The sequence below is a fragment of the Hippichthys cyanospilos genome, chromosome 4, assembly GCF_059441005.1.
Source record: "Hippichthys cyanospilos isolate Australia breed blue-spotted pipefish chromosome 4, RoL_Hcya_1.0, whole genome shotgun sequence".
Taxonomy (NCBI): Eukaryota; Metazoa; Chordata; class Actinopteri; order Syngnathiformes; family Syngnathidae; genus Hippichthys; species Hippichthys cyanospilos.
The window spans coordinates 5,815,724-5,834,365 of record NC_142372.1 but is presented as its reverse complement, the minus strand read 5'-3'; the positions used below and the strand labels follow the sequence as shown (position 1 = coordinate 5,834,365).

At 38.4% G+C, this 18,642-nt stretch overlaps 1 protein-coding gene across 1 annotated transcript in view; it reads left to right on the top strand.

Moving 5' to 3' along the window:
- Positions 1-896: 896 nt before the first annotated feature.
- ntrk3b (neurotrophic tyrosine kinase, receptor, type 3b) overlaps positions 897-18,642 on the top strand; it is a 203,723-nt gene continuing 185,977 nt past the window's right edge. Inside the window, exons 1-3 of the mRNA XM_088413455.1 lie at positions 897-925; positions 4,460-4,565; positions 4,760-5,091. Of these exons, the coding sequence (XP_088269581.1) occupies positions 4,829-5,091 (263 nt within the window). The 5' untranslated portion in view covers positions 897-925; positions 4,460-4,565; positions 4,760-4,828. The remainder of the gene's footprint in view (positions 926-4,459; positions 4,566-4,759; positions 5,092-18,642) is intronic.

Here is an 18,642-nt window from a genome sequence, read left to right as displayed (position 1 = left end):
GGACTTGTGTGATGTTTGATGATAATCTAATCAATCTTCTGTGTTATATTTAGTATTTTTGTCATAATATGTTAGGCAAATATGTACTGTGTTACTATGTGTAATTTCGGCTATCATTTATTTGTTTCAATCTATTATTTTGTATTTTTCATTTGTTCTCTTGCTTCATCTCATATCAGTGTATTAATGTGTATTTTTTTGTCTAATTTTCCTCCTTTTTCTGATTTCAACAGGCAGAAGAGGGTGAAGAGTGTACTGTACTTGTTCATTGGTCAGTTTAAAAAAAAAAAAAAGAATAATCAAATAACAAGAAAGAAATACTGCCCTTATGTCTCCTTTACTGTATTGGATGCAGTGATGAGCTCCAAAGCATGTAGGCTGCAGTTAGGATTTTATTTTATTTTTGGTGTTTTTTCCACTGCGGCGCATATGAGACCATGTCCGCTTCCAAGTCTGTTTGAAGGCAAGACGCCACACCGCTTCTACCTAATTAATCCCAGGCAACTCTGTGTGACTTCTTCCCGGCTGAGGACCCTCGACAAGAGCGATGGGGGAACTTTGTGGCCCGTGTGCCAAAAACGCTCTCACTCACTGGCACCCAGTACAGTTGATAATAAAGTTGACTGTTGCTGAGTCGTTGAACATGTAATACCAGTGTTAACCACAGAGCGGCAGATCTTGTCAGCAGCGACTACAATTGTGCGGCTGAAATTATGAAGAAGAAATGTCATGGCCTCCACTGCGTCGATTACAAAAATAACAGCCATTATTTATTTATTTATGTTTTTTTTTAGGGGGGGGCATAGACAATTCATTTTATGTGCACGAGGGTTGAGTAAATTTGTGTCTATATATTCAAGCCTTAATAGAGTCACAAACAGGAATGGTGTTAATTTGGACAAACAGCCGTTCGTCATTGAAGCAGGTGAGTGAGTCATCTAATTCCTTGGGGGATTTGAATGGCGTGCAGGAAAATCATTTGGTAGTTTAAATACCCCCAAAACTTTTGTGAAACACATGCAAAAAATATTTTTTCTATCTAATATTGGTTAGATGCTCAGCAGTTTTTAAAATGGAATTAGAACATTTAACGAGGGTTAAGCTTTTATTTATTTATCTTTTGTAGTAGCAGTGAGCGTTTTTTCTTGAACATTGTGTATTATTTTAAATGTGTAAAAAAAAAAAAACAATTGAGATTTGTCAAGGGTGTTGATATCAACCTCAAATGTATTTATGGTCATTTTCAGAGATTTTCCTTCAGATTTTTGTATTTTGGTCTAGGCTTTTAATCAGGGATGTTCAATACAACTTTTCTTCAGACTGATACCAATATGAGAACTCAACTCAACTTTTCGGTGGTGGCCGATACCAAGTACCGATACCACTACTAGATCAAATTGTTCCCCAAAACAATGAGGGATCATTTTAAATCATGACCTTTTCCGATTTGGCATTTTTCTAAAAATGTCATGAAATTAATTGCAGTTTCTTATTCTACAAATGTATTATTTATTGTTTTTGATCTTATTACTTCCCCAGAAGAGCTGCTATTATTAGTATCGGCTGCCATTGCAAGTACCAGAAATGAGGCTGGGTATTGCCCGATATTTTATATCATTACTTGCCCATTCCTACTTTTTCTGTTTATAAAATTTGTTTGTGACAACATGTAGCTGTTTGGACCCCAAAGTCATCAAAGAGGGCCATATTTCATAGTATTTTGCAGAGTGGTTTGCATTTGGTTAGCATGATGGTTTGCGCCCTTGTGAGAGTGAGCGCAGTCATCTCCCGGCCAATCAAAGTTGCTTCTCACATTCTCTGAAATTTTTGGTGGACAGACATGGAGGAAGGACTTGCTGAAGTCTATTGCAGGAGATGGGCATGTGCAAAGGACATTTATAGTTTATGTGCAAGATGATTTGTGGATTAGGTCAAGTTGACTGTTGTGGACGGCGGTCTCCACATCCAACCGACGTGTGACAATTCAATTTGTTCAGATGTATCCACTCTATTAGTAGTAAATTTGGAGGATCTGTGGGTAAAAAAGAAGAAAAAAAGCCAATTAATTTTCTAAAGATGGCATTTTGTGATTCAAAATTTTAGTTATAAAAGCAAGGGTACTGTATACCGTATGCGACCTTGATGTGGGGGAAAATTTAACCATTCACAGGTTGTTTCCTCCCGCCCGACGCGTGAAAGCGGAACGTAATGGAAGGCATAAAATAATAAAGTCAACAATAAAGTCAAACATGCAGAGTGGATACTTGGCTCGACTCGTCCTCTCCCTCTCTTCCAATTCTGTCATATTTTTTCACCTTTTTATCATCTGGACTTTTATTAGCCGCCGAGAGGAAGGCTGGGAATAAAAGATGCCGCCGTGCTTAAATGGCGTTACAGTGCGAAGACAACGGCGTGGCGGCGTAATGGTGTTTAATCAGATGCCAGCCTTTGATCGTAATCTGGCTCACGTCACGCTTCCTTCTCAATCTTGCATTGTAATCCGCAAATTCCTACTTAAAGATGCAGTTGTTAACCGCAAGAGAAAATCACATCACTCATTTTTAATAGAAGCCAAACCTCGAAGTTTATACAATGTTGTTAGCATTTTTAGCATCGCAATTCCATCAATGAGTGCAGAAATTATATATATATATATATATATATATATATATATATATATATATATATATATATATATATATATATATATATATAAAATATATAGTTAGCAGTGTTTTTAGCATTACCCTTGGCATTTACCCTAGTTGAAATTGATGAAATTGTTTCTTCTCTCTCGGAAACACATTAAATTGTGTTGAGCATTAGCAGTGTCTCGGACTGTACAAATCATGTTATGGACCAATCAGGATCCGATTTAGTCAAAATCATAAACGGTCTTTGCTACAGGCGCGCATCACATCTTGTGCCCGACAATGAAAAAAATTAATCACGTTTTTTTTTTTTTTTAATTCCTGATAACTTGAAAGTGTGTGACAAACGTCTATCTTGTTAGTTGTCTCATTTGTAAGTCTATTGTTTAGCATTAGCATTACAAATGGAAATAATATCTTCCACTATACAAAACATATATATGCTTTATTGATAGGATGACCAGAAGTCCCGTTTTAACAGTCCCAATTTTAAGCTTTGTGTCCCAAGTCCGAAGAAATTTCAGATAATCCGTTGTTTTTTCTGGATTTTACGTTGGTCTCATCCCAAAGTGACACATCATACCGCAACTAAAGCTACTTCCTGCTTCCATGTTGACAAATTATTAGGAATAGTGTCAGACCAAAGACAGCTTTCTGGTGGCATGTTCCCATTGTGGGACAGCGAGGCATGTTGTGCCAATTGATTTTTACTTTTATGCACAAGATTTTGCGGAAAAAAACCAAAACAAAAACAGCTTGCTATTAAAGATCAATTGCTATTTTGAGAAGCGAAGGAAAGCGAGTACGGTACTCGCTCACTCAGTTGACTGGAGATGCGTTCACTGATTACTCACGTTTGACATCTCAAAGATCAATAAAAATAAAAAAATCAATGCACCAAAGACTGGTCCTTGCAAGGAGTACGTGGAAACATTTTACCATTTATTTCACAAACCAAAATCAGAATCATCAATTCATGAATACGTTGACCAGTTTGTCATCCATAACATTTAGCATTAGCAAAAGGAATAACAAATCATCAATCACCAGATTGACTACTGATTAAATTTTCTAAATAGTTCCTCGTCAGAATTAGTGGAGCATTTCATTTTCAGCGATTTGTCTTGAATTTTTTAATTTTGAAAATCAAGGCTTTTTGATGTGTTATTTTGTTATTTGTATATTGTACATTGTATATTGTACAATATCTAATATAAAGGACATGTCTTTGGAAAGGAAAACATCGAAAGAAGACACCAGGGAGCTGAAATTTCACCCACATGTCAAATTTCAACATGTCAAGACCCCTTAGTTATCAGGCTTTAGGGATCGTGCTCGCACTTGACTAAAATACTATGAGAAAAACGTGGATGAAAAAACCCAAAAATGATCATAATACTGCACAAGGTTTAAATTACACATGTAGGAAATATCACTCACCACTTGTTGTTAGTGATGCCTTAATATTGCATTAATCAGTTTTGTTAGTGTATATATAATTATATATTTTTCGAAACTGTGTTCCTAACCATATCATTATGTGGAAAGTACATCTGTAATTATTGAATCGTTGCTTTTATGTCCATGATGCCTAATTTGATGCGCTTTGTAGACGATACGTGTGTTGGTGTGTGCGTGCGCGCGCGCTGTAATCACACTTGACTGCATGCAGCTTCTGCAGGTGTCAGATCGACAGCAGCCGGTGGGAGGGACTCTGACGCCCCCAACTTCTCATTCGATGCCTCTCTCTCCCCCATCTCTCTCTCTCTCTCTCTCTCTCTCTCTCTCGCTCTCATCCCTCCATCCAGTCAGTCCTGCTCCAGCATCACGCTGAGGAGGAGCGCGGCATCGCAAAGTCCTGGGAGGGGGAGCCACCATGCACGTTTGCCTGGAGATTTCTTCCACTTGATTACCGTGTGTTTTATTTTTCATTTGCATTTCCCTCCCTGGCTTTTTGTGTGTGTGTGCGTGTGTGTGTGGATGTGTGTGCGTGCGTGCGCGTGAGTGTGTACATACATATATATATATATATAAATATATATATATATGTATCTATATGTGAGGAGGCAAGGACACACATCACACAGAGCATCCTCTGTTCTCTTAAGGAAGGGCACAAGGACCTCCTCTTCGTCCTTTTCTTCTTCTTTTTGTGTTCCCCATCTTTCCTTGGAGACATGGATCTATGCCTGGACCCGCCGCGGATTTGCCGGGGCTGGCGGCTTTTCTACATCCTCTTGCTGCTCACCCTCCTCTTTCGGGACCACCTGAGCTCCATGCTGGACTGCCCGCCGACGTGTAGCTGCTCGCCCACCGAGATCTATTGCAATAAGTCGGACAGCGGCCGCTTCTTCCCGCTGTTGGCGGTGCAGGATGGAGCCGGAGCCAACGGCAGCGGGGCCGTGGACATAGCTGACTTGTTCAAAAACATCACGTCCATGTGAGTACATCTCACTTTTTTTTTTTCTTTTTGCAAGTGTACGTGCGTGGTGGTTGGGGGATGAGCAGGGAGGTGGAGGGGGGGGGGGGTCCTGAAAGTTGCACCCCCGCAGGCCTCTTCATCAGCATCCTCCTCATCCTCTTTTTCACAAGGAGGAGGAGGAGGATGTTGCGTCCGTGTCCAACTGCTCCGACAGATTGCGCCAAATGGAACAGAAATAAATGGCGCAGTGAGGTCAACCAGTTACATATCACTACCCTCCACCACCATCCTTAGGGAACCCCCTCCATGTATGAACTTGAGACAGATGTGTATGTGTTACAAAGGTGCAAAAATTACACTTGTAGTGTGATGTCGTGTGTGGAGGCTGTGCGCAAACGTGCCGGATGCCGTTTCTTTTCGTTCGTGATTGAAGCCATCCCTCACCACAGCCTTCCTTCTTGAAAAGTCGGGACAATAGCATATTTTGTGGCTCACTACTTCTTACAAAACAAATGACATTCTTGGTGGTGCGTTGCACTGGAAAATGTGAAAAAAAATGTGTTGGATGCAGTTTTTTTGTGTTCAAGGTCTAAGACAGTGGTCGTCACATGGGGGTACTTGAGATTGCTGGTATCAGCAAATCTAATTTAATGCTTTTTATTGCCGAGAGAAGCAGGACAGTCTTCTTTTCGAAATAAGAGTCAATTAATTGGAAGATGAATTGGAACATATTCCTTTATTTTGTCAACTTTTATATGGATTTGTCATTAGTGAAAAAAATTCTGGTGAGCCAGTTATAAAACAAATGGGGTTACATAATCTCAAGTATCTTCTGGAGTCACTGATTAAAATACTACCTAATACCAAACCCAGAGGTAGCACAACAACGTTTGACAAACCAGGCACTGGTTTTGGTCTTTTTTTTCTTTTTTTTTCCCCATCCACAAATGGTTTGCACTGATAAGAGGAAGGTAAGTACTTGGCTGAAAAAAATATTTCAGTTCAGGGGTACATCATTGAAATAAGATTGAGAACCACTAATCAAACTAGTCCACCTAAGCATTCAACTACATCATATATGGTACTCCAGAAAAATGCCTTTTTCTATAACTTAACACCTGTGTCCCTTGTGCTGGATGCAGTTTTTATTTCTTTTTTGTGAATAACAAAGCCATACTTGTCAACTCTTAAAAGTATAGCTTCCACAAAAATTACAATTTTTTAAAAACTTGCTGGATGCATGAAAGATCAAAGCCATGTGTCAGGTTGCTAAAAATTCCAACTTTGTTTCAGAAAACTTCCCCAAAATCTACATGTTGTATAGCTTAAAACTTTTCTCGTTCTCTTGTGGACGACGCAACTTTTTTGCTGATCAAAGCATCAATTCTGACCCGTCAAAAACATCCGACCTTTTCGTAGAAAGTCCGAGCCAAATAATTTTTTGTATGCATTAACGTAATTCGGTGCTGGATGCGTCTGTTTTTTTTCCCAATCGATGAAAACCACCCCACACACGCTTTCGTGTACATAATCCACGGAGACTCAAATCAAAGCTTTCTTCCTTGAAGATTTCGCATGAATGCACTTTGTTTGGTTTAAAGCTACAGTGCATAGCTTCTGTCGGCCCTGGGCTGGAATTTACTTTGATCGTTTTGATATGACATAGGCTATGCCTAGCTGCGCATTCCCGCTGTGTGACTGCAGAACATTTTTATTCTGTTTTGAGGGACAACCGTTGGGCAAAAGATGGATTCTTCGTAAGTGTTTTTTTCTTGCTACACAAATGCAAACTAATATGTTTACTTAGGATTTTTTCAAATGGAGGGATAATGAGCCGGTGTTTGCCAATTGCTTGGTAAAATGCCAAAATATGAAATCGTGAAACTTACAGCAAGGAGTTCGAGGAACTGATGTAAAGATGAATGCTGTATTTTTGTATTGAAGCTTGTCTGCACACATTTTGTGTTGGAGACTTATCTCACACAATGCGCTTAAAGATCAGCAATATCTCTCAAAAGTTGATCAAAGCAACAATTTCTTTGTTAGAAAATGCATTTTGTGTGGATTAACACTTAGTGTTGTCATGTGTGGGAGCTGTGTAAACGTGTGCTGGATGCAGCTTTTTTTTTTTTTTTTTTGCCTAAGGCCATTTCTCACAAACCTCCACGTACCATCATCCATTTAGGTGCAGAAAAAAATTGCATGTTGTGTGGCTGAAACCGTTATGATGTCCGTAGAAGGTATGCAGAATTAGTGTGCTAGATGTAAATTTTGTGTGTGTTTCAGACCAAAATCCAGGGACCAAAATCATAGCGATCTTTCTTGAAGTCCGGGAATTTTTATATTATTTTTATGTGTCTCAACACTAGTATTGGGTTTTTGCATGAAACCTTTGCACAAATGTGCTGGATGCAGTTTTTTTTTTTCTTCTTCCTGAACAAACGCTTCCCTCAGGAATCATCATGTACTTTACATCCTCTACAGCAAAAACTTGAAAATGTTTATGTGTTCCCCAATTCGTGGCATTGTCGTGATAGAAGATATGGGACATTGTGCTGGATGCAGCCTTTTTTAGGCTTGAAGTTTAAGGCAACTTTAAGAGAAAATGGTGCTCCACACTTGTTAAAATGAGAGTTTTTCTTCTAGAAATGACCCGAAAATGCTTTTTCTTTAACCCATTTACACATAAAGCTGCCCAAAAGGAATTCCCACACATATCCCCAGCTCGGCCTTTTCTTCGCCTCGCATCACTTTTGGGCTCCCGCTTAACCTTTTTCTTCAACAACTCAGTTGCTGCGCGCCACTAGAGGGTACCCTGCATCCGCATCCTCTCCCTCATCCCCCTTCCTCCCGCCCTCTTCATCTTCCCTAACTGCATTAAAAGGCAAAGAAGAGAATGGCGAGGACATGTAGGCAGCGGCACCCTCGGTGATTACCGTGACCCCCCGTGTGGCACGTCATGATTTATTCATGGTTCAACCTGTTGACATCATTTATCTCCCCTCTTGTCCACTCCGCTTCGGATAGGCTGCTGGCTTGATTGTTTTTTCCCTTTAAAACAACCACAACAAGTTTTAAGGGGAAAAAGTCGTGGTCTCATTAGAATTTTTTACGCCTTTTCCAGGATAGAGCTACTAATCCGATTGACCCGGCAGACAAACGCCGCCTTTCTGCTCCAGCAGCCGCCGTCTTGTTTTTCTGCTATCCTGCAGCAAAAGGATGACAAACAAACGCAGCGGCGTCGTTTAAATATGGCTGATCGTATCTGATGGCTAAAGTGCTGCCTGTGGATGTAAAACACCTAATAGATAAGCATTTGGAGTTGAAGAAGGTGTAATTTCATGATTCTAGTGGTCAATCAAGGCTGTGTGACCAGCATAGCGCGCCATTATTCAGGCTCAATGAGACAAATGCCACAATGTCAAACATGTCAAGAATACCAAAGAGGAAGACAGTAATTCCTTGTTAAAAGTTGGGCCGGAAATGATGCATTTCATCTCAAATGGGTAGAGTGCAGCTTCGTGGTTGGCGTTTGGAAAAAGCCGACTAAACGTCAGGGGCGGAGCTAGAGGATGGCGATAGAGGGACAGAAAACACGTCGTCCACCCCCACGCTTCGGGATGGCAAATAAATCCATTTAATTTGAATTAATATGGCATTTTAAAAATGGAAGATTTGAAAATGAGCTAAATTGTGAATGATGGTTTGCAAGCGGCAGAATTCTGGATGAGTGTTTTACAAGGCATGTTTACAATAGTTACTGGCTACTTAACTCGTTAAATGACAGACCTGTATGAGTAAATTGTGACATTTATGCACAAGTTATGCAGAAGCTATGAATGCTGAGTTTACAATCAAATTGATCAGTTTATTCTACAGGGTGTTCCAAAATGGTTGACCCCATTCTAAATGCCCGTATCTTGAAAACTATTTGATGGATCTTAATAAAACTAAATACACTTTATGTTGAAGGTCATACGTTTTATTGGTTAAATTTACAAAGAAAAGTACAAGTAATTGTTGGTTCTATGACAGATTTTCATAAATGTTCAATATGAGTGTGATTGCACACATTGATGGCCGTCCTGGCGATTTAGGTATGCATCAGCAGCCCTTTTCTTGAAATTTATGGTGCCGAGTCCTAATTTGTTTTATAGTTGGTGGCTTCTTTGCAAAATTTGTGAAGGCACACTGCACAGTCTTCGGTGACTGAGTCCAAGGATACTCTAACACGCAAAATGGCTTTTCTTTTGAAGTGAATGGCATTTCTTTACCTGAAAAGATAGAACTGACAAACATTACACAAAAACATGAACGTTTCTATACAAGCTGGGGACATTTGAGGTCATTCCAATGAATATTGTCAAAATTATTGGCCTACCAAATGGGGTCAAACATCTTGGAACACCCTGTATATTTTCCATAGGATTCATTTAAAAATCTGTTCTTTCTTTTTTTTTTTTTTTTTTTAATTCAAGCCTTTTAAATATTTATATTTACACTTGATTGTGCGATTTTTCTCTTTGGAAGTAGAAGTAGAAGGTCTACTTCCTGACATAACTTCCTATCTGCTCTTCGGTGCGGAAAATATGTTGCAAATAACAGTTCCGTGCATTGCTTGAACTGTTTTGCAAATTTTTGATTAATTTGCCTAATTATTTTGCTCTCAACTGTCCGAGTTGTACAACGCAGCTGAAAAAATATGCTTCTTTATTATCATATCCGTCATTTAAAATTCATATTTACAACCAAATATATTCAGCCAAGGACTTTTCTTCATATGTGCATCTCTTATTTAAACGGGGCAAGCAGCCAGAAGAAAAACGACACGGCTGGCATCAGTATGCGCCCGCGGTACGACACGTCCTCGGCCTCTCTCGCGAAGATGGCAGCGTTGTCGCCAAAAGGCCGCCTAAAAGAAAAAGTGGCGAGTCCAGATAATAGTTTGTTCTTCGCTTGGCAGCGGGAGGCGTGGGCCTTTTTTTTTTTTTTTTTTTTTTGAAGTGGCGGAGAAAAGGGCCTGGCTGTCGCACTTGAAGATAAAGAAACACAATTTTCAGTCAGGCCCTGACGTCTTAGACAGTTTGCGGTTAAGTGTTGTTTGTTTGCACCCTCTAATGAATGAACGCCTCCACCGGGGCGGTCGGTAATCCTACGGGGGGATTTATTTCAGTGCTCCACGGGTTTTTATTTTTTTACATAGCACCTCATGCTGTATCATCACCAAAGGAATATTAGAGATGATCGATTATTTCTGGGCCGATTATCGGGCTGGTATTTGCCATGTTAGTGCATATCGGAATCAGCTTTTCTTATCAATCTTACTACTGATAAACTCATTATACCCCTCTGATCATGCTGACTGTAATATAGCCTCACTCCAGCACTGTACCCCTCATTGAAGCATCTGATTGGTCAATTTACTTTGAATTATTTGCGTATAACAGGTGCTATATAAATGAATCCCCTAAAGTCTTTTAGGCTTGTGAGGACCCGGCTGTTTTAATAAATGATAAAACTTGATAGGCCTAGCAATATCTTGGCCAACCGTTTTGGTTTGAAGCAACCATTTAATAGGTGTTAGCGGAAGCATGGTTAGCATCGGCACTATTTCAGGATTTTATAGAATAGGTCTTGACAGGCCTAGCAATACCTTAACCAGCCATTTTGGCACAAAATCCATGTAAACTTCTTCGAATAAATTTGCCTGGCGCGTTTGCTTGTGTCCTGAACAGATGGCCAATGCTAAACTGCAACGATTTTTAGCTTATGACACCTTATGTGGGTATAGCATGGCATCAAAGTTTGATCATCCGTGATTCAATACAGAACACGTGGGCCCTTTTATCGCAGTAATATTTTGATGCCGTACTGAAGACTGCCTATGATATTTGATGAAGGCCGATTTATGGATCCATCTTCGTCATCATCGCCACCATTTTGTTGTCACGCCGTTCTACTGATGCACTAAACCCGTTTAAAGAGCCCACATCAATTTGCTTTACACCCAGTTGGAAACACAGCCATATAAAGGAAAAAAAAAAACTTTAATATCACACAGCATCCCATAATAACACCGCTGGGATTTATCTGTAGTCACACACATCATTAACATTACATCATCACGTGTGCTACTTGCAACGGAGCGAAGCCAAATAGTCCTGCAGAGGTTTGTTTTATATTCTTTTGAAGATAACAATGGGATCACAAGCGACTATTTGCAGACGGTGGTGAGGTTTAAGCAGTGTTTAATGCATCACCATCGCGTCAGTGAAGACATAACTGCATTTTATACGCACACTGTTATTGTGGATAGTGATTTTCTTCTCCTCCACTCAGTCTTTGATTTTTTTTTTTCCTCGTTCCCTTGCCTACTTTTTCTCAAGTCGGTTAAAGTTTGTACTCATTGCTGTTTTTCCCATCCTGAGTCGCCGATCAATAATTGTTTCTTTATTGCTAAGGGAAAAAAAAAAATTCTAAAGAGGGAACCATAGGAGCATATTTCTGTCAAAACGGTGTCTCATAATAGTATGGCAAGTCACAGCAACGGTATAATACGTGAAGTCATGCCACGCGAATGATTTCCGTCAATATCAACATATTCTTCTTTGGGGATACAATGAAAAACAAATACTTTATACAACTAGTCTCACTACACACACACACACACACATATATATATATATATATATATATATATATATATATATATATATATATATATATATATATATATAATCTCCAACAGCATCTTTAAAAAGACGCAAGTCACACAAAAAGACTCTTTTGACAATTTTCGTGCTTTGTTTATGTCTTGGCCAACTAACCATAGATAAACACAAAAGAAAAAAAAAACGTTTTCTCATTAGTAAATGACAAAAGCAGCATCTGCTTACTCTAATGATTCAATCCTGGATCCGGACCAGACACAATCACGCGCATCTTAATTCAGCGCTCTTGGGCCACTCTCCAAATATCTTAATAAAAGCAAAAGTTTGTGCCAGAATGAGTCTAATAAGAAGGATCGATTTGTCGAGGATCACAATATGCTTAATTAGATCGTCAGAAAGCGTGCATTTGGAGATTTAATTGCCATTTAATATCGTAATACATTTAGAGGGCCTTAGTTGATTACGGGCTCAGGGAATCTTATGCAGACTTCCTTCTTCCTGTCTGGCTGGAGCCCAGTTGCTGCTCGTGCTGAGATATGATCATTATCGCGGTCCAGATGAAGATTTCCGCATTTATTATACCTTTTATCAGCGACGGTGTTAAACATTTGAACAATTTCTGACACGAAGATGATCCGTTGACATTTGGTAGAAATTTGACATTTTTCTATCTGGTTCTCAGCCATTTTATCGCAAGACACTTCATCTTGCGTGGGATATTGAAGAATCAAAAGCACTTCCAGTACAGGTCAAAAATTTTGGAAGTCCTTCAAATTATTTATTTATTTTCTCACTATTTAATGCTGAAGTCAATTTGCTGCAACATGTAAGGAATCATTTGCAAAAGTTAAAGCTGGAGCTGTTAAAATAATCGATTAATCGACAACTAATCTGTTATCAAATTAATCGCCAATTTTTATAATCATGTAATAGATTAGAGCCATTATCTAAAATTGTCCAAATCGTCCACTTTCAGCCTCTCAACGATAATTATTACTTGCTTTAATTTGGAAAAAAGATGACCAATAATTGAATGAGTTTTGAAAACGTTAGAACAATACAAATCCTTCCGTGATATTGCTTAATAGTTAATTTTTAATCACTCAACAATATCATATAAACAAATACATAATTGGCAAATAAGCTCTAATTGGGGGAAAAATGCTTTTGTCATACACTTTAATGATTTTTTTTTAAGTTAATCAATAGAATATTCAATGAAGTAAAAGTTTCTAAAAATGCTTAGTGACAGCTTTACTTAACATTCAAGTGTTATCATTCAAAATTTATATTAAAAGTGACCTTTTCATATATTCTGATTTTAAAAAAGTTTGACTTTTGTTTTTTTTAACTGTACTGTTAACATTTCAGTATTTCCTTATTATTCAATTGTTGTTTACTGTTATTCTAATCAAAAACAACAATAGTTGCTCAGTGAACTGGAAAAAACACACTTTAAAACTTAAAAACCAAACGTTTTTAGAATTTAGGTTCGTCAAATCAGGCGCAGTCTGCCAAGATAAGAGCTTTGCTCGTTTTGGTTAATTTCTCAGTCATTTATGATGTAGATGATGATTTATGGAATAACTTTCAGCTGATCTTAAAAGGAAAAAAAAGAAGAAAAAAGTTTGCATTAACTTGATGGGGAGAAGAAAAGACAAGAAGATGTCTTTTCATCCAACCAGAGACTAATTAGAAGACTATATTTTTTTTTTCCTTTCAATGGAAATCAAAGTCACAACGTAATGGCAGAGCACATGCCGACTGCTGATTCTTTTGAAAACGTTGATGTGGACGAATGGTTCGGTAGAGCACATCCAGCCGCCCATTTTCCTATAAAAATATCTTTTACTTAGAGGCCTTATGAGGTCTTGTGAGGAAGATGCAGAGATTGTGATTAGAAGTAGCAGGACACCAGATGAAACAAAGCCTCAACCTGCCGTCTAGACTACTAAAATAGCTTGGAAAATGTGTGCAGGAGTCTTTAATGCAGGATTTTTGATGGCTGCCATCTTGAATTAATATCACATCGGACTTCATCAAATAATCATGGGCCTAAGATGAAGCTGCTCGCTAATGGAGTTGACTTCATGCACCCCGAAAAACTTGATTTTGGGTCTTGAATATTGGGAATGTGACCCAGCGCTTGCATGTGTGGTTTGAAAAAAAATCTGTATTGTTAGGTTTTTATCTTTGTTTGTTTAGCCCAAAAATAATGAATAATAATGAGTTACAAATACTGTATTTGTAAAGGTGAAACACAAAAATTGTTACTGTCACAAAGGGATTTGTTACATTTTCCAGATGGTTTCTGCAGATGTCTAATTTGATTGATTTTTAATGTCGTGACAGTAAATGTTCCTTTCGAATGAAGGGCAAATGAAATGGAACATGAAGCAATTTCTTTCAGAAAATTGTGTTATATGCAAAACGTTGCATAATGTTATTTTGTTGCAGGCAGTAGCAGATGTAGTTTAACGTTTTTAAGGCTGTGACAGGAGAAGTACATTTTTTTTTCAAATTAAGAACAAATTAATTTGAAGATGAAGTAACTCATTCCTAAATGGCTATAGAAACTCACTAATAAAAGTTTATATGTCTAATTTGTTAGAGACAAGGTTGCCAATCTCCATAAAGGTTGCAAAGATTTCCATCAGGTTCAATTTTTTTTTTTCTTTGTCGCAACCATGAAAAATCCTCTCGCGAGAAGAGTTTAGGGGGTACTAAGCTGATAAACATTTCACAAGGGGTACATTCTTGACAAAAGGTTGAGATGGCATTAAGGGAGAAGCTATCGTAAAGTCCGTTCGATAGATTGTTCAGTCGTGCCTACCTGAGGGAAAGAACCGGAATTTTTCCTACCCTTGTCATAGCTCTTGAAGCATGCAAGAGCGGGTTGAACCCACTATCTCAGCCGCCTGTCGCGTGCCATACGTTGCTCACCCCTGGCCTATATGCGCCGCCTCCCAGTCCCGCCCCCTTTCTCTCCTGCCGTTCTGCCTCCATATTGCTCGGCTCACCTCGGGCGCTGCGAGCACATCATCAAGTTTGCATGAACCTGTCTTGCTGGAAAAGTGGGTCACGGCTCGCCATCTGAGAATTAGGAGGGGCTCGCGCCTCGGTTGAGATTCTGGGCAGAATCCCGGCCCGTGTGAGCAACCAAGCCTCTCCCGCACCCCCAACGACACCGCCTCCACCGCCGGCGCATCTGCGTGTTGCCCCAGCGCCTAAAGGAAGCATACTAATGAGACACCTTCTCCCCGCTGCCGTCAAAAGACACTATTCACAAGAGTGAAGGCTGTTGCTGTTTGAGGCGGGATCGGAAAAGGCCTCGCTGTGGCCTTTCAGGAGCTTACTGCTAACGTTTACTTGAGCTTCTGTGTTTGCAGCGCCGGCTTGCTGTTACCGGGTGAACTTTGACGGAGGGATGAGTTCCTGGATAGGGAAAAAAAAAAATCTTTTTCAGCTTCTGTCAGGTATTGTTGTGGGTATGAGGGTTGTGGAACCAAACGCAGGGACGCCGATACCTATTTAATAAGGCTAGGATGGCAAAATAAAGAGTTAACAAACCCTGCCAAAGTAACAACTCAAAACCCATGAATCATCTACTTCAAAAAAAAAAAAAAACTCGGGAGAGGACTCGCAAAACTCGCAGGAAAACAATGAAACTTGGTGACAGAAGAAATGAAAGAAAACAGAAAACTTAATACACTCAAAACTAGTGAGAAACAAGGAACACCTAGGCATGACACAATAGGTGCAGGGAGCTGATTGGCTTACACAAGGGAAGCGGGTTAACGAGGTCAGGTGGACGCAAAAACGGGTGAACAGAGACATGAACTTAAAAACACGAACAAAATTTTCACAACTGAAGAAAAAACCCAAGCACCCCTGGAAAAATGTTTCAAGTGTTAAATGAAATAAATGTTAAAAAAAAAAAAGTAAAAACACAACTACGAAAAACGGAGAATAAAAATCTAAAACACCTTTCTAAGTAGAAACATTTATCTAAAATGAATTTGAAAATTCAATTTATACTGCGTGAAATCTGCAAGAGCAACTCCAAAATTCAATTTCACCAATCTGTACTAGAAAAATCTACATATCAAAAAATAAATACAAAAAAAATAACCTTACATTATTTTTAAAAACACCATCTGGAAAAAAATCTGTATGGATATGAAACATTAATTGGGAAATATAGAGACATATCTTAAAATTGTTCTACTGTTTTGGGGAAAAACTAATATTTTGATACAAACTGAAATACATCTGGAAAACTTCTTATAAAACAGCTGAAAACAAAAGCCTGACATTTTTCTCTCTGCATTTTCAGACACTATAATAATATGACACTATAAATATGGACAAACACACACACATGTCACAATTACTGTTGCTTCTCCCAGGTGATCTTGTTTGACCCTGGCAGACTCCTTCCTTCATCAACGCCTCCACATCCTGCCAGACAAAACACCACCTCATCATTTTCATCGTCATCCTCCTCTTCCTTCTCAATTCCCTATTGATTATTATTCATGTGGGAGAATTGTTTTGTGTTTAGCAAACATCAATATAACGCTGTCAAGTGGGATGAGTCACTCTCCTGCCACCGACGTCAGAAAGCTCCCACTTCTCTTTGTGGACGCTGTTGAAAAACAACAACATTGGGGAGCCAAAGTTGGGAGCTGGCGAATTGATATTTAAGTGATTCATGTTGCTGTCTGACATTGGAGTATTTGGTGTTTAATTTGTGGCCGGTATTTAAAAAAAACAAACAGGTATGATCTTGATTCGGTAATTTCCGTATTTTCCGCACAATAAGACGCACCTAAAAGCCTTCATTTTTTTGAAAAGCTGATGGTGCGCCTTATAATCAGGTGCGCCTTATATATGGACCAATATTGAGATTGGTAGTTGGGGAATGAAGTGATAAAGTGAGCTTTATCTGTTTCTTATGTGTTTATATAGTTGAACAAGTTTTAAAATGTGTCAATAATTGAGGGTGCGCCTTATAATCAGGTGTGCCTTATATATGGATCAATATTGAAATTGGGATTTGTAGATGGGGAATGAAGTGATAAAGTAATTTTACCTGTTTCTTTTGCGTGTTTACAGTTGAACAATGTTGGTCATATTCTCATTGACTTATTATGCTATTGAGAGTTTAGCGTTATTGAGTTATTACTGTTATGACTTTGAGTATTACCGTATTGTGATTGAAAAAGTTTTAAAATATGTCAATAATTGAGGGTGAGCCTTATATATGGAAAAAGTTTGAAAATATGTCATTAATTGAGGGTGCGCCTTATAATCCGGTGCATTTTATAGCGCGAAAAATACGGTAAATATGTTTTTTTTATTACATTATTATGCCTAGCCTCTTATATTTGATATTGCACTGTGTAGTGTAGTGATTCACCTAGCTGATTCCAATGCAGCAATGATTTAATCCCAAGAAGCAGCCTCTTTTGTAAGGCAGCACACTCTCAGCCGCAGTGATAACATTAATATTAAAAGTACGCAGCGAGGCCGGTGCAAGATCATAGAAATGATCTGAGGTCACAGTCTTGACATGTCGAACATTTGAAAAAAAAAATGAAAAGATGAGCTGTAATTAATATTCAGCTTTGTCAGGGAGAGCCGTGTTTGAATGCTCTGTAGTAGAGCAAGTATCTGGAACTTAAATGAGAACCGCTAAGGTCATTTACAAGTATTTTGGGCAGAGGAGTTTCTTACCATTAGAAAAAAAAAATGCAATAAGAAAAAAAAAGCCGGAAAAAAAACTAAGTAAAATGAATCTATTAAAATCTTTCAAATATAATCATGCAAAAAATGCCCTCAAAATTTCCCCCAAATCTGGAAAAAAAAAACTAAAAAAGTATTAACCTTAAAAGGAAAAAGAACTGTAAATATGAAAAAAAAAAAACGTAAAACACAAAACTAAATTTCAAGAGAAACACTAAAAATAATAAAAAATATTTTGGAACAAATTAAATACAATATTCACAAAAAAAAAAGAAAAATTACATGAATCAGGAGAAGATGAGGTAGCAAAAATAAAGTAACAATTAATATTAATCTATATTTCATTCTTTAAAATAAAATCTTACAAAAATGTGTGCCCCCCCCAAAAATCCGGAAAATCCGGAAGAAAATTGAAAAATTATGACCCAGAAATGAAAAACATTAAAAAAAACATTAAATTGCTACTTCTGAAAAATAAATGTAAATCAGGACTAAATAAAACATCTGTGATACATGTGACTAAAATCAGAAAAATACTAAGACTAACATATCCCTAAAACAATTTTTTAAATCTATTAAAAAATGAATACAAAAAATGTAAAATTCTAAAAAAAAAAAAAAAAAAACAGGGTGAAAAACAATGATCAGAAAAACACGAGACCCGAAAAAATCTATTCATTTTTCAATCAATCACCGACTGTATTTTGATTTTCTGTTGAAATGTATGTCACACAAGTGTCCATATCTGCAGGGAAATAATTCATTAACATGCCAGTTGAGTGGAAACGAACGAATTTCCATCTCAAAGCTCGGCCAGTTATCTGTGAGATGATTTTCTTTTTCTTTGCCATTTATTATTCTTGTCACTGGAAAGTACGGCGCTAGCATTTCCAACAGCCTCAAAGGTGGTCCAAGGTGGTCTTCTTTCACTCCGTTGGGCTGGTCCACCATCTGAGGCCATTTGTAACACTTGGCGTGTCGCGCTAACAAGACTTATCATGGGAACGCGGGGGCCAAACGGGCCCTCCCTCCCGAGAAGGGGGATGAAAGGCTGGCGCGACCGGCGGGTGGATAATTGCGGATGCCTATTGCCGCCTCGCCCTCCTTCCCTCCCTCGCCGTGTTGACTGTCAATTTCAAACTGTATTTAT